Source organism: Podarcis vaucheri (genome assembly GCF_965113315.1).
Source record: "Podarcis vaucheri genome assembly, chromosome: 10".
Taxonomy (NCBI): Eukaryota; Metazoa; Chordata; class Lepidosauria; order Squamata; family Lacertidae; genus Podarcis; species Podarcis vaucheri.
In genome coordinates this window covers 52253718-52270858 of record NC_138748.1, presented here as the reverse complement: position 1 = coordinate 52270858, position 17141 = coordinate 52253718, and the positions used below count along the sequence as shown (strand labels likewise).

Here is a 17141-nt window from a genome sequence, read left to right as displayed (position 1 = left end):
CAATTTATCCCCCCAGGTGCCCACGTTTGTGGGTTAAACAGTGTTTTAAAATCCTACCCCTGGCAGCAAAATTAAAAGCATAGGTGTTAGGTTGTAAAACCTTGTTTTGAACAAGTCCGGCTATGAAGTAAGCTGGCTCCCCTTTCTTAACCCGCTTAAAAAAGAATCAAGCAACAGACTGGAAAGTAAGCTTAAAAATATAATTTACTTACTTGATGATCATGCATTGGTTCACAGCAAAAGCAGAAGTAAAAACTATGCAGGCAAAATACTTAATATTTACAGTATAACCAGCTTCAGGCATGTGCTGAAGCTGGAGGAAGCAGAGGCATGTCTGCATCCATTGCTGGTCAGAGAGAGAGAGAGGGAGGAATTACTAAGTGTTCCTTCCTGTTCAGGAGAGAAGGGGAAATGACATCATACAGAGTCCTCTCTACCAGTTATATTTCTATGGTCTGAGTATCTTCTTGTTAGCAATACAGCTCTGTGGACTTAATAATATATGTGCTGATATGTTGTAAAAATTCATCTGTAATGGCGATCTTTTGTCTTAAATTATTTCTCAGAGGAAGTACCATCCGTCCATACTTGCAAAGTAGAATAGTTTAGACATGTTAATAGTGAATATGTGTACTAAGCACCAACAATCCAGAGAATGGGAGAGAATTGAGTGTTGTGCAGGAGGAAGGATTTGCTGCAACTTGGGCCATGTGCGTGAAAGACAATTGTACACATGAAACAGACTTCTCTCTCTGCCATAATGGCTATTAATAATGCAGGATTTCTTCGTTTGCTGGCTGTCAGTGTTTTAAGTGTGGCTTGGCAGTGCACCACAGCTGATGTGGATTACAAAGAGAAATAGCTTATTAAAGTACCATTAACCGTAGGTGAAATCTTTTGTCCCCTTGCTTTAGGACACGGCAAATGGTAAACTGAATGGAAGGTTTAACAAGCCTCTTCAGCCATCTTCTACTGTTCCTGAATGGAGAACGAAGGACAATGATTTACGGCTTTTGCTGTCAAATGGAAGAATAATTAGGTATAAAAACATCAGCGTGTAGCTTGCTACATGTAGTTTACTTTAGGCAATTTTGAAAATCCGGCTTGTAGTTAATTGACAGATCTGGGCTGAAAAAGGGATACAGCAAGAAACATCTGTAACCAAATACAGGAATTAAATGTTTGGAGGGACAAAGGGGCACATTTTGCAGGACTGTCTCCAACTTGAGGCAGTTTTGGATAGAGTGCTGCCATAATGGACTTGCCTTGTGCGGTGGGGCAGCAGCATTTGAAACCCTGCCAGACGGCTCTTATGTTACCTCCGCCTTAATTTCTCCCAGTGCCCTCAGGAAGCACCATTTGTGGCATTGTGAGCAAATTTAAATGTAGACTAGGTCCAGCTAACTTGCGCTGCTGGAGCTCTGATTTCAGGCATCAGTGGTGGGCCCCACTGAGCTCCAGTCCTGCTATTATAGATGGTTTTAAACCTGGTGTCAGGTCTGGAGTCAGATGCAGGTCAGCATGAAGAAGTAGTCTCAGTTGTCGGTGAAGTTAACTCTTTATTCAAGGAAAAGGCATACAACTGAACAACACTTACCATCAGGTCTTGCCCCTATAGAGCAGTTGCCAGGATTGAAGTTCCCTGCCTCCCTCGCCCTTCTAAGGTTCCACTCCCCCAGATGTTTCCCAAGCAGTCTCAAGCTACATCTGCACTGTTCTAGCCTCTGTTCCTCTCTCCTTGTTATTCAGCACATTCTTGGAGACGGGGTGGGTGGGGAGAGCTGGTCACAGCAGGAGAGGAAGACTCCCTGGATTCTTCTGTAGTCTCTTGACCCTGCTCCTATGTTTCAGCCTCGCAGTCTGAACAGCTCCTTGTCACATGTTCTTCCTGCTCACTATACCCTGTTGACCCTTCAGCATTCAGTACTTCTTTCCATTCTTCTCCCTCTGACAGGTCAGAGGGTCCCATCACCAACCCCCTGGCTCTGAGCCTTTCTTCTCTGGGGTTTCTCGGGGGGGGGGGTTCCCGGCTGGTTTTCCCCACCACTCTGCTTCGTCCAGCCAGTCTCTGACACCTGGGGTGGAGAACCCTTTTCAGACTAAGGGCATTACTCATTCATGGGGAAACATTCTGGAGACCATATGCCAGCGGTGGTCTGGGTCAAAGGCAAACGTGGGCAAAGCAATGGGTGTGACTCTTACATTTGTACAGTAGGATACATTCCACCAATGCAAAAGTCAGGTGTTTCTGTACCCCACATCTCTTCATCCGCCACATATCCCTTCAGTAGCATGCACACCTCCCCCCAGCAAGCAAGAGGCATTATCCTACTTCAAGAACACATTGAAGGATTGTTCAAAGCAGAGTGGTGGTAATGTGGCCTTTGGCGAAGGCATGACCTGCAAGAGAGTCTTGAGGGCCAACTTGAGAGGCTTGGAAGGTCAAGTTTGGCTTCCTGGCCTGAGGTTTTCCACTCCTGTTTCAAATAATTGAAAATGATTTAAACCTTCTGTTAAAGAGAATAACAGCCAACAATTCTGCAGAGACTTGGGAAAAATTCTTCAGTAGATGAGAAATGGTACCTTAAAAGTTCTAGGAAGCAGTGAAAGTTGGCTATTACTTATAAAAAGATGGGGCAAGGCCCCAATGGATCTTTTTTTGGTTTGGTAACAGGTTATTTTATTACAGAGATGAGAGGCAACCTTTCAGAGATCGAAGTCTTTACACCGCGGACAGTGAAGATGAGGATGAGAGAGCAGAGTCAGAGAAGGAAATAACAGTTAAGGCAGAAGAACACATCTCCCAGGAAGCAGATGGCAGTGTAGATGCTCAGAAACCACTGAACAGTAAGTATGTTTTCCTTGAACTAGAAATCCAGGGCTATTGTATCTGTACCGTTCTTCATTGTTGCTTTGTACTGCTGATCAATGTGGCGTCATTCATCAGGGTAGTTAAGCTTCCACTGACAATCGCTGCATTTAGACATAATGATAAATCATGTCTTAGCACTATGCGATTGAGCCTTACTCTGCTCAGACTTGTGTGCTGTCCCCATTTTCTCCTTTTCCTGCATGACTGGAAGGAGGATTATGGAAGTTTTTACTTTTGATTTTAGTTAAACCAATCTTCCTCTTTCTTCTGAACCAGAGTTCATGGCTAACACTAACTGTACTTAGTTTAAACAAGCCAGCTTCAAAAAGCATGAGTTGAAGCGGACTTGTTTTTGAAACTGACCTTAGTCTTGAAGTCCATTCCCTGGTTCAGATTGAAGCAGGGCTTTGGCTGGTTAAAACCCCAAATAGAAACATCTGGAATCTTGGCCACATGGGAGGAACACACAAGCTCAGGAGATGGCAAAGTTCTTTTACACAGCACTATGCCATGGTTTAGTGTCACTTCCAGATGCAGCCAATATTTTAAAAAAGGCTAAAGGTGGGTTATGAGTGTTTGTTAAATTCAGATATGGCTGTGTTCATAGACGTAGGTCAATGTCTTTGGTTAATTGGGAAATACATAGCTAGGAATATCTGTGACTCATGAGCTGGATCTTTTGGGGACCTTAGTATAATGAGTTCAAGCAGTATGTTATCCCCATATAAATAAATTATTGTGACTTTCTATGATCACAGGGAAAAAGTCCAGTTTGATCAAAGTAGAATTTCTACCGAGAATTCCCTATATATGGAATATATAGTATTTTCTCACAATTACAGTGGTTTTCTGAGGCCAGAAATTAAATTCCTAAGAACTGGGAAGTAACAAATTACGTATAAATTACAAACTTTCATTCCTATATGCTTAACAGTGGGCATTAAATTCTGTTATTGGAGTGTGGATATGTGTATTAAGAGTTTCATTGTCTTCAAAGCAATGTACAGTCACAGGATGAAAGGCTCAGTTGGTAGCAGGAGCTATAGGGAAGTATGTCCAGTTAATATATGGCAAATCTAAAATCCCTCTGTTTTTCTCCTCCAGTGTTCTTTGAAAGTGTGAAATCAGAACTCAGGAATGGAAACTCAGAATACTCTGATATTTCTGATTCAGAAGAATCTGAGCCTGATTGCACTAACCAGGTAAATACAAGAGTGTCGCAGGTGGTGGTTAAATGAAGTATTAAACATTAGAATTCAAAGGATATCTAGCTCTGAATAGTATTAATGACAAAAATGGGCAAGAACAGTTTGTGCATGGGGGGGGGGAGTTAGATGAAAGGTCAGCTAGTATAGATATAAACTGTTTTTTATGCTGACCCTGCTACAAATCCATTTTCTTTTTAAATTTTATAGATCTGCAACTAAAGTACACCAAGCATACATTTATGCAATCTTTTATTGCCTAATACATGGCTTCCAAATAGAATCCCATCCCATCCTCATAACCCAACATCTCCTCTAGGAATATATATTTAGTCACCCTAACCTTAAGAATTAAACCACAGAGCCTAGGGCTTGCCGATCAGAAGGTTGGCGGTTCGAATCCCCACGACGGGGTGAGCTCCCGTTGTTCGGTCCCAGCTCTTGCCCACCTAGTAGTTCAAAACCACGTCAAAGTGCAAGTAGATAAATAAGGTACCACTTCGGCGGGAAGGTAAATGGCATTTCTGTGCGCTGCTCTGGTTTCACCAGAAGTGGCTTAGTCATGCTGGCCACATGACCCAGAAGGTATCTGCGGACAAACGCTGGCTCCCTTGGCCTATAGAGCGAGATGGGCGCGCAACCCCAGAGTCGTCCACAACTGGACCTAACTGTCAGGAGTACCTTTACCTTTAACCTTAAGAATTAACTAAGATTAAAATATGAAGTAGAAATTAGTGTAGAAGTTAATGGTATTCATTGTGTTGAAAGTTTTGTCTTCCTTCCACCAGCAAAAAGATTTCTCTCTTGAGGAGTCAGAAAGCTCAGGTGATGAGAAACAGGAAGTAACTTCAAATTTTAGAGAGGAATCTAAAATAACAAATGACCTCTTTCAAACCATGCAGAAGCCATCTAGACATCTAGAAATGACAATTAAAAGGTGAGTAAAAAAAGGGTGGTGGTGGCGAACAATTACAAAATTAATGGAGGTGCTTGAAGCAAATTATATTCATTGCTTTCTGTTAAATAGGAAGATGAGACATTTTAGTCCTGTGATACAGCTTTCTTCTTTCCTCTTATTTTTTAGGGAATGTCCTACCTCGACCAGTACGGAGGAAGAAGCTATTCAGGGCATGCTTTCTATGGCAGGATTGCACTATACCACTTGTTTACCAAGTCATATGCAGAGCACAGACTGCACTGATAGAAGAAGCTCTCTTCAGGAACACAGAAGCTATCCCAAAAGTAGGCATAAAGACAAGCTGTCTTCCCAGAGTCATAAAGCAGAATATGGTATGTTCTCTTGTAGATGTATATTATGCCAAAACTAAAAGATGCCTAAGCTATAGATTGCAAAAGTAGGCTGCATGGCTGGATTAGCTTGAAAGTTGCAGTCCCCTTCAGGGAATCAAGATCAATGGAATATCTGTAGTGGGTTTTTTTGGTCAGATTTAGATTTTCTAGCTTTCTAAGACAGCAGATGGCTCAGGTGCTGCCTGTAGAAAAAAATAGATCCATCTGACTTCCGCTACTAGTGCACATGCCAGGCTAAAAAGGTCTGTGTAGTTGGGCAGACAGTTTCTAGTAAAAGCAAGTGACTAGACTGCTGGAAACATGCAAGGCCTACATTTCTCCATTACAACTTGAAGCTGGAAGGCATGTGCTTCAAATGCCCTTGTTTCTCTTTCTGATATTAAGTGCTTAAGATACTAACACAAGAAATCTATTGTGGTTGAATTGATTAATTTATAATTGGGGGCATTGTGCAGAGGTTTCAGCAGGTAACCGACAGATGCAGTGACTCATGCATTCTTGCATTAACAGATGGATTTATTTTTCCAGCTAGAGAGGTAATAAAACTCTAAGCATTCGTATTCTCAAATTACTCGATATGAGATTAGGAGTGTAAAAAACTAAAAACTAAAAACCTTACAGGGGCTGCTTATGGGATTAAAGACACCTGTGTGTTAACACTGTGTTTACTAATTCTACCACAGTAGGGTTCTTTAACGTCGTAAATACAACAATTTATATAGATTTTAATGATTGTGAATGAAATTTCATTGGAAGTATAAAATCCAGTTTAATACGATGTTCATTTAAAGTTGATAGAAAATACAGGAAAATATCACTAATCCAAGTAGTAGCAGCAGCAGTAGGGTTTTTTACATTGAATTTTCCAAGACCGTTATTTAGGCTTAAAATGAATTTTTTAAAATATAAAATTGAGACAATGGCCACATTCAGATGTAATGCTAAGCCACGAGGTCTCCCACATATTTCACTTCTGCTTTAGTCAAGCAGAGAAACAAACCATGGAATGGCTTACTTTGTGTCATGCCAGAACTGGTGCTTGTAGTTTGTTTCTCTCCATGTGAACCATGACCGGAAGCCAAGTCTTGTTCTTTGCTTCCTGATTGGATTTGTTTGGGAGAAACCAAGAGGCATGGTGGTTCACACATGATGTTAATCTGGGTTGTTCCTCTGCTTCAATAAGGGAAGAGCGTTCAGTCTAGGTGCAAAAGTGCACAGCTTATACACAGGATTTTAAGTCATAGTTTATTACTTTGTCTAAACACAGCCATTACCAAAATGTAGCAAAATCAAAATGTAACAGCAGAATAATGAGGGGGTGGGGAAGCATAAAAATATGATTTCAGTAGTAGCTTGTTAATTTGCTGATTCTGGTTTTCTTAAATTAATTTTACTTAATAAATTATAGCCTTTTGTCAGAGGGAAGAAAATCATAGCGCGGTTTCTTTTATATATAAAAGAATCAACAGTGATGTGAATTTCCTTTATAGAAGTTGGTCAGAATTGCCAGTACTTTGCCCCAGTAACTTGTTTCACCAGTTTAGGGAGATAGCAAGATGTTTGCTTTTAGCAAAACCCAGAAAGCATAGTAACTTGACAGCTGTGACAGCAGATGTTGTCTCAACTATAATCTGTTTCATGCTTTTCCACCCATCTCTATATCTATGGTTACGAAGAGATGCAGATGGCAAAGGCAAACAGTTTTGATCCAAAATGCTTCAGTTTTTCTGGTTTTGTATTGGGGAAGATTTAATGCTGTCTGACGTATGAAAGGCGTGTACAAGTGGCACAAATGCTACAAGGATCTGATAAGTGTGATATGTTGGTGATCTTCCACTGTGAGCCATTACAATCACTACTGCAGATTGGAGCTAATCTAGTTTCCATTGTAGATTTATCTACCAGTAGATTTTAATACCTTTTGTATTACAAAGCTAGACCGTCCTATAACATTTTGGGCTGTGTTAGCATTCTCTTGCCCAAAGAAAACTGCAGACCTATGACTAGTCAATAAGCTACTGCATTATTCTAGTAGGAAATTTGCCTCAGTGTAAAATTTGTTTTGTTGAACTTCTCTTGGGTTACTCTGGTAGTACACTAGGTGGAATCTGTAGGGGGGAATGAATAACATATAAAATATACTAAGAACTTCAAATTTCTGTTCAGGTAAGCACATAAAAGAAGAAAAAGATGTGGGAGCTTCAACATTTGCTTCACAATTACATGCAGTTTCTAAAGTAAATCCTCAGGTAAGATTATATTATGTGTCTAATAAAGCAGCTTGCTGTGTACTGTACACGTTAAATCAGGAGTGGGAACTGGATTTGGCCAATTTGCTCTTGGCAGACTGCTTTTGACACGTGGGTGGGGATGCTGTGCCAATCATTGGGCATCCTATACAATTATGTGATTCAACTTCAAAGGAAGAATTAAAATTTAAGGCCAATTCCAAGTCCGCTTTCTGCAGGGGTCAGCTCCGATTGAAAGCTGCTGAATGAAGCTGATCCCAGCAGCGCTTGCTTTTGACACCAAATTTAAAAGGTGCCGAATGCAAACTCTTACTTGCAGAGGAACAATTTGGAGCATGCTTTAAGGCTTCCCACTGTTCTTTTGCAGCCTGCCCCACACATGACTTCATATAACATCCAGTTTGGGGCAGGTGGCTGTGGCTGGGGGAAACAGCCTTGTGGGCCTAGTTTGGGTCACAGGTTGGGGGTTTCTCAAGCTCACACTAAATATTCAGAGGGGTTCCAGATTACAGAATATAACTTTGATTAATTTTCCCTTGCAAGTAAGTGCCTCTGCTCTAACATGAATGTACTCTTTGGTGAAGGATGCTGTATAACTTGGACACTTAAGTATTTTTTTGCATGTTTTTATAAATAAGTGATAGTGTAAATAAGTAAGTAAGTAAGTAAGTAAATTTTTATTTATACCCCGCCCACCCCGGCCAAGACTGGGCTCAGGGCGGCTAATATCAAATATCAAATACATTAAAACACAATAAAAAAATTAGTGTTTGATTAATTGAACAATTAATTATAAATTAGAATCAGGATAAAATTAAATGACTGCCAACATATTACAACCATGGGGTTGGGAACCTCAAGTATTCATCAGGGGTGTGCGGAATGTTGGTCCCACATGAGCCGATAAAAGGGCCAAAGAGGTAACTTACAGTGTCCCATGGGGGGGGGTCAAACTGGGCCCGGACCAAAGGCCAGGCGGAACAGCTCCGTCTTGCAAGCCCTGCGGAAGGATGTCAAGTCCCACAGGGCCCTGGTCTCCTGCGATAGAACGTTCCACCTGGCTGGGGCCAAAGCCGAAAAGGCCTTGGCCCTGGTTGAGGCCAGTTTCACCTCCTTGTGGCCTGGGACCTCCAAGATATTATTATTTGCAGACCGTAAGGTCCTCTGTGGGGTATACGGCGGTCCTGTAACTACAGGGGTCCTAGGCCGTATAGGGCTTTAAAGGTTAAAACCAGCACCTTAAACCTGACCCTGTACTCCACCGGGAGCCAGTGCAGCTGGTATAGCACTGGATGGATGTGGTCCCACAGCAAGGACCCTGTAAGGAGGCTTGCAGCTGCATTCTGCACCAGCTGGAGTTTCTGGGTCAGCTTCAAGGGCAGCCCCACGAAGAGTGAGTTACAATAATCAAGCCTGGAGGTGACCATCCCATGGATCACTGTGGCTAGATCAGAAAGGCGAGAAAGGTAAGGGACCACCTGCTTAGCATGGCGAAGGTGGAAAAATGCCGCCTTTGCTGTAGCTGCAACCTGCTCCTCCATAAAGAGGGAGGCGTCAAAGGTTACACCCAAACTCCTGACAGAAGGCATAGGCACAAATTGAGCCCCCGCAAGAGATGGGAGTTGGCCCCCCAACCCCATGTCGTCCCAACCCAGCCAGAGGACCTCTGTCTTCGAAGGATTTAACTTCAACTGGCTCCCACACAGCCATGCAGCCACAGCTTCCAAGCATCTGGTTAGTGTGTCTGGGGCTGAGTCAGGATGGTCGTCCATCAACAGATGAAGATGGGTGTCATCAGCATATTTATGACAACCCAGCCCAAAATTCTGGGCAAGGGGGCACATAAAAATGTTTAAAAGCATTGGGGAGAGGATTACACCTTTGCGGCACTCCACACACCAAGGGGTGCAGTGACAACTCCTCCCCTAGTGCCAGCCTCTGTCCCTGACCTGAAAGGAAAGAGTGCAGCCAATGTAAGACTGTGCCCTGAATCCCCATGTCAGCAAGGCGGTAGTCCAAAAGTTCGTGGTTGACCGTGTCAAAGGCTGCTGACAAATCTAAAAGTGGGATGGCAGGGGGAGAGATGCCGAAGTGTGGCATGCAAGGCTGCATTGGTGTAGGTTACACAAAGAAAGGAAAAGTAGTCAAGTTCACCTCTTCTATGGGTGTAGTCTACCCACATTTAAGTTCTTTGTTGTTTTCTGAACATAGTGGTGATGTTTTCATATGTTTGTAGGTGTCTCCCATTCATTCAGAATGTAGTTATTGGCTTCCTAGAACAAACTATTTAAAGTTACAAAAACTGTCTTTCCGGTGGTGTATTCGTTGCATTCCAGAATCAAACTGTTCTTCTCCCTCCATAGGATACAAGTAAAGCTCAGAAATACTTCAAGAAGGAAGGTGCTTCTGAGACCAGTTATAAAATTCCAGAAAACAGGATCCATTTACAAAACAATGCTTTGAACTTCCCCCATGGCAAGTGCATCCAGGACTCGAGCTTGATTGAAGGGGAGTGCAGGCTAAGTGATGGCAGCCTCAGTCCTGACAGGCCATATGGTGAAACATCGTTGTCTGTACCTCTTCATCCAACAAAGCGGCCAGCATCAAATCCACCCCCTATCAACAATCAGGCAACAAAAGGTGGTGTAATCATCTGTGTTTATTTCTCTTAGACAGAAATCACCGACAGTTGATTTTTGCAAAACAAGCTGTAGTGCATGGTTTAAACGATGTGCCCATTCAGAAAATGGGTTCCTACCCAGTCTGCAGTGCCACACAATCGGTCCTTTTTAGATGTTGAATTCCATAATATTTCACGTGAGGGATTATGTTGTGCACATTTCTTTTTTTTAGCCTTACACACACCTATACTATATAGGGCAAGGGCAATATAGGGTAAGAGGTGTTGTTGTTCTAGTTTTTAATATGTATTTTGTGTGGCACAAAATACATAATAACAACAACAATGGCATAATAATGACATCCCTTACAAGCCTGTAGTTCAGAACACTCCATATACATTGAAATGCATTATATAAATAAGGACTGGTGGTAGTTAGTATTGCAACCTCAAATTTGTACATTTGCCCTTCAGGTGGTTGGTATCTCACAACTATCTAATTGGAGTAGTAGTCAGTATACCGGAAGAGTCAGAACAGAATATAGCTAGTTCCTGACAAGTTTCTGTTTCCTCATATTCCTGTCTAGGAAATCCCATGTTGTGCCAACATGGGGCTGATTTTACTGAGCTATGGAAGTGCAAGCATGAATGGTGGTTAGCAGTACCAACTCTTTCTTTCTTTTTCAGGAAAGCGTCCAAAGAAAGGAATGGCAACTGCCAAGCAGCGCCTAGGGAAGATTCTAAAGCTGAACCGAAATGGCCATGCGCGCTTCTTTGTTTGATGCAGTAGCTGCTACCACTGCTGCTGCTGCTGTCCTTTTTATGCACGGACCAGTACTGAGGGGGAACAGTGCCTGGAGCTTCTGTTTTATTCCTCTGCTTGAAGCAGAATGCATGTACCTTATTAGAACACTGCCTAATGAACAAAAACTCAATGCTGCATTTTCACTGTGCCACACCTGCTCAGCAATAACCATTTGGGAAACAGGGGAATATTCAGAGAGACTATGGACTTGGGAGATGGTCTTTCTTCAGGGCTCAATCATTTTGTTGTTTCTGGTAGCGTCTGAGCTAATTCACGAACAGAAGAGTGTGATGAAGGTGGTTATCAATAATTTATTTGACAGATTTGATTTTTTTTTGCAACTATTGAATTCATTTTAAAATTATTTATTTGGAAAACTCTTTGTGGGAATTATGATTTTTATTTTAGATGTTGAGAATGTGAAGGTTTTTGTTTGTCCTTAATGTCTGTCTGTCTTCCGTCTGTCTGTCTGTCTCCAGTGGAGCGCCACATGAATGATTTACTCTGCATTCAAACAATTGATAACAGGTATAGTCTTAAACATGGATGTGATGCATTAAGTTAAGGCACATGGAATCACATGTTAATTTCCGCTCTTTATATAAGCTCTTGACTGGCTTTTGTACTGACTTCTAAAGTACGTATTCTTTGCCAGTTAAGCTTTCCCTTCTTGCTCCTCCCTCTTCCTCCTCTCATGTTTTGCCATTTGTTCTGGATGATAAATTGGCATAACGTTACTAAGAGCTCTTTTCACACGTGTGCTTCCTCCTCCTGCCTATTTGTTTCCATATCATGGAGAACGATTCATGCTAAGCATGGGTAGCTGTAAACCAAGGGTAGCACTACAGCTATTATTGATTTAAGTGTAGACACTTAAGATGCTTTTTTTCTTTTTTTGGAGGAAGGCTATTGCGGCAGAGTATTGCTCGTCTACACATGCCAGCCAATGAAAGGTCTTAAGTTTTTGTATATATGTAAATATGTTTCATAGCTTGCTAAAACTCAGAATTACTATTTTGCATCATGCTTTGCAAATATCCAGTAGTAAATGCCAATTCTGAAATACATGTAAATAACCTAGATGATAAATTTGTATTTTTGTAATATAAAATTGAATATTTAAGTTGTTTTTGGAGGAAAAGGGGAGGCACCTGTACTACTACTTTGGTAAGAGGGCTATTCAGTACTAAAGTGGGAATACTAGGGATACCGCTTTGGATTTCTTCTTCTGTTGATAAAGAGTTAAAGCATGGCCAAAGCTACTCAGTTGCTTGACTTCTTTTAACTTCAATAAAAACTTCCAAGCCTTCAGGTTATATCAAAAATAAAATATCTTAAAAGTCCCCAAATAGGACTTTTCTGTGCTTAAACAATTTTATATATTCAGTATTTGCTGCATCTATATGTGTGTATCTGTATTAAACTAGACATAATGACCTTTGTCATCTATCAGAATAGATATTAGTCAGACGTCCTTGGCTAAAATTCTCAGTGGAGACATTTCAAGGCTGCAGTCCTTGACAGAGTTCCTAACACTTCCCATTTAACTGAATAGGAATTATCTGCATAGCCACATGCAGGATGGTAGCCAAAATAACCAAGGTAGCAATCTTAACTTGGAAATAAGCCCCATTGTAATCATTGGGACTGACCTCTGAGTAAATATGGTTAGTTGTGGAGTGTAAATGGATAAAAATAGGATAATGGGATTGTGGTGTGTCCTAGATTTTGAAAGTTACCACACATTTGTTCTTCACTCTTCTTTCTTCATCGAATTACAGTTTTTCCCCCAGCACTTGTGTGTCCACATTATGTAACTAAAACCAAACTGGATAAGCTGCATGTTGTCAGCATTATAAACAGAGCCAGTTACAGAAAGGGAATTTAATACTAGCTTTTGGAAACATGGAAATTTATTGGTTAATCTGAAATTGCACACTTTTCAGTATTGGTAAGAGAAAATGTTTTCCCCCCAGCAGTCCATATATCTTTTAACTGAGCTACAGATCATTTAAGTTCTCAATTCCCTCTTAAAGTAAAATTACTTGTCCTTTTGGTTTAGACGGAAAAAGCAATTCTAAAGTGAATTTCGAAGCATTTGCATTTCTTCAGTTCTTACTTTAAAATATTCCAGTGAATCCATAGTAGCTAGCAGATCCTATAACTGATCTACTTTCTCTCAACATATCTTGATTACTAAAATATAGCTATGGCCTTATTGGGTGATGGTGGTGGTAGAAGGGAAGAGGGTTTTTTAATGGCTGTTTCCAGTTACTTTTCTCATTCCTCCACCCCCGCCACCCCCACGACTCACTTCCATTGTCATGAGCATGCAAACATATTTTCATAGACCAAGAGAAATACTTTGTAGTTTCGTCTGACCTTTTGTCTTTCAAATACAAATCGAGGGAAATATCCCCTATTACCACTTTAGTAAGACTTACCAAAATGAAGCTTTGGATTAGGCATTAAGATTAATTTTGAGGAAGGTAGAGTACATCAATTGTGTGCACCAAAATAAATTGCTCTGAAGCAATAATTATTTTGGTGGCTTGATCGAGACAAGTCTTGTTTGTGTGTTAATAACTTGCTTGATAGAGACCCTTGCTGCACCAGACTTTTATGTGTAATAGATTGTCTGAATTGGGTGCTACAGTCCTGACTTCATCATTTCACTTCCTTGAGGGACAGGAAGCAGTTCTAAAGCCATATCTGGCAGAAGGTGAGTGAACCTTATTTTCAAAGAGAAGATATTTTTAAATAACTGAAACAAGAGCTTCAGCTGTAGGGTGGAATTACAATAGACCTATTCTCTCTTGGAGTTGTAAGGTGATAGGAATATGTGAAATGAAATGTTTGGGCTTTGCCCAAACGAGAGAGAGAGAGAGAATCGAAAAGGGCATTGGTATACTGGTGGTTAGTGACATCCCCAGCCACATTTCACTTTATCCAATACTTACTGATAAAGCCAGCCTACAAACTAGCCTCAGTTGACTTCTGTGGTAAGATTTACCTATGCAATCAGTAACAATGACATACAATCATTTTCCAAACCATCTCAGAACAAAAAGAGCTGCCTTTCTGGCCACAATCTGAAATGCTTACATAATGTTCTTCAGCCGTACAATGTCATGGTCAGATTAAATAAACTTTACTTCGCCTTTTAACATGCCGTAGACTGCCTTCATTTGCCAGTATGCGTAGTCATTAAAGAAACAAAACTTTGTAGGATTTGAGTCATGACTTGACACTTTTGCTTACTCTGTAACTGGTAGCTTGGAAGAAACCCAATGAGACCCAATGCTATAAATGACCAGAGAATCCCCTGCATAATGCCTCTCCTTGCCCACAATTTCTGTGCCACCAAAAATCTCAAGTCATCATTTTGTGAGGAGAAGAAGAAGAAGAAGAAGAAGAAGAACTTGCATTATTCATACTTCCAGACCATTAAAAACTGTTCATGGCCTTGGGCCTAAGTGAATCCAGGGCAACTTTATTTTGTGTAGTAAATATGAACTGAATTTAAGGGCCTTACCGTTTTGTAGTTTAAACTGGGTTCAGAGCTGCAACATCTGTTTTTTTTCCAAAAAGGCAAAGATCTGTCTACAAAACGAACGAATCATGCAACACTGGGTGAGAATGAGACGAGCACTGATCAGGAAACGTAGCTGCTGCTGAAGCTGCGTTTCTAACTAGAAAAGGACTTTGAATATAAATTTTAAGCCATAATAGTTTCTTGCTGTGGGAAGGGAATGAAAAATCACTTTAAGAGATTATATTAATATGAATTATCACAGTTTTAACTTTGCCTGTGCTTTGGCATTTTTAAAATATTCATTGCATTTGAAAAAAAGGGGTTAGGTCTTGGCTATATTTACTAGTTTTGTAGTAGTGTTTTTGCTGATGTGACTCCCCCCACCCCCACCCTTTTTCTACTGTCAGTCTGATTTCTAACTTTTTTGAATGTTTGTGAAATAGCTGTCTTTCTGCATAGGGGGTTGTGTGTCCTCTGCTCCTTTTTACAGAAACACACTACTGTGTCGAGTGTTTTGGCTGGGAAATGGGATGCTGCAGCTTTAAGAGCATTTTTTCGATTTATAACAGTGTTTCCCATCCCATTTTTGCCTGCAGGCAGGGAAAGTGTATGTACAGTATTTATTTTGTTTCAATTTTACTTTAATATTTGTAAGTTTATATAAGTAGCTTATTGATTTCTTGTTTGGAAGGACAAGTGGCTTGTTTAAATTTGTATTTGACCATAGTTTCCACTTCCTGTACTTCAAAAATACTGAAATTAAAATCTGTATTGCTTATGTTTTTGATTTCAGCATTCAAGTGTTTAATTTCAGCACACTCATTCAGTGTAAATATTGGATGTGATACAGAATGTCTTGTGGGGAAAAAACCAAACTTAATTCCACTTCTATTTCTGATTTTCTACCACTCTTGGTTTTTGAGCAAAGCTTGAGTTCAGAATGTACTCCCCAGATAGCAATACTAGCTTCACTTATTTCAAAATACTTTTATAGCTTTAGGTCTCCCCCCCACACACACACCCTGTCAGTGCTTTCTGGTAACCATGCCAGCAGACCGGCACTATCAGATTTCACCTATAACCAGTTACCTCTCTTTGCAGCGCCTTCCCTAACATCACAGCTTCTAGATGATTTGGACTACAGTACTTTCCGTCCCAGCCAGCATGGTTGATAGGAGCTGTAGTCCAACTGAAGGTCATCTGGTTGGGGAAAAGTGCCTTAGAACATAACAAACTTTGTTGGTTTCCTTAAGCATGTGAATTGGGCTTCTGATTAGAGGCTTGTCTGGTCTTTGACTTTAACACTAGAGAGTCATAATTCACAGCAGAATGCAAAGATGCAGCTACGTCCTTTTTTTCTTTAAAAGGGGGTTTGTTACGTACTCACTTCATTTAGGCGTATGAAGTAACATGGCAAAACGATGCCTCCTAGAAAGGAACTTCTGCTAACGGATTAATTCTGGGAATCCAGAATCCACAGGGTTAACTGAATAGAGTTGTTTCCAATATAGGTTTTTAGGCAGAAAATAGTGTGGTGACAATGAGAAATTGTCTGGTGCTTCCTCATGTGGTTGGCACACATTTCAACAAGAAACACAGTGCCAGTGTGTGTTGAGAGCAGCCATAATTGGGGTATTTAAAGGATTAGGCTACTCACCCTATACCAAAGATTCAGGAGATATCCAAGGGCCTTGCTGTTCTTCCTGTTTCACTAGGAAATCTCCCTAGGGTTTCTGTTGTCTGGGTTAGTACGTGGGCATGATTCTGGGTACATGAAGAAGTGGACCCTAGGAACTGAACTACTAGACAGTTTAAGCAACTATGTTTGATGGATTGTTGCACTGGAGCAGGACAGTTCCATGCAGCATTGGTCGCATACCTCTGTGCCATTGTATCAGCAGAGATGGCTGCAAGGAATATAAACCGGGCATCTTGCACTTACAAAGACTATGCCTGCCTATCACTTTGGAAGCTCAAGAGAGGAAATGTGTATTCTTGAGCGTAGGTGATTTGTCTCTAGTTTAAATCCTGAATAAATTAGTATGCTCCAGGAATAAAATAATTGGGAAACACACCATAGGCTCGTGTATTTTGTCACCGAAAACTGAGGATGAGAGGCAAGGATTAAGGGTACACAAGTAATTTGTACACAATATATGACACAACCCTTACAGCTGGAAAACAGCACACAGTGAGAATGTTTTATATCCATTCCTAAAACAATTTACAATTATAATAACAAATTTAACACAACAAATATATAAATCATTACAGTCCTGTCATCCAAAATACATATAAATTTTCCTGCACCATATCTCTGTACTATTAATTTAGGAGCAGCCCAGATATGAAGCGCCTTTAATAAAAAATGAAGGTTCCTATCAATGCAGGGTGTAATTTGTGCTTTAGGCTGCAATCCTAACCACGTTTACTGAGAAGTAAGTTCCATTAAGTACAATTTGACTCACAGGTACATGGTCTTAGAATTGCAGCCTATTATTTTAGTTCTCTGTATGGTGGCACTGTGGGTTAAACCTCAGCGCC

General features: G+C 40.7%; 1 protein-coding gene across 3 annotated transcripts in view; it reads left to right on the top strand.

Moving 5' to 3' along the window:
* The window catches only part of KDM7A (lysine demethylase 7A), a 47408-nt gene extending 34997 nt beyond the window's left edge, over positions 1–12411 (top strand). Inside the window, exons 13-20 of one of the 3 annotated variants that reach the window (XM_082240471.1) lie at positions 915–1039; positions 2675–2847; positions 3977–4074; positions 4866–5014; positions 5162–5319; positions 7555–7637; positions 10001–10277; positions 10945–12411. In XM_082240471.1, the coding sequence (XP_082096597.1) occupies positions 915–1039; positions 2675–2847; positions 3977–4074; positions 4866–5014; positions 5162–5319; positions 7555–7637; positions 10001–10277; positions 10945–11039 (1158 nt within the window). In that variant the 3' untranslated portion in view covers positions 11040–12411. Of the gene's footprint in view, positions 1–914; positions 1040–2674; positions 2848–3976; positions 4075–4865; positions 5015–5161; positions 5368–7554; positions 7638–10000; positions 10278–10944 lie in introns of all 3 variants that reach the window. The other 2 variants (XM_082240472.1, XM_082240470.1) reach the window with 2 other exon arrangements.
* The last annotated feature ends 4730 nt before the right edge of the window (positions 12412–17141 follow it).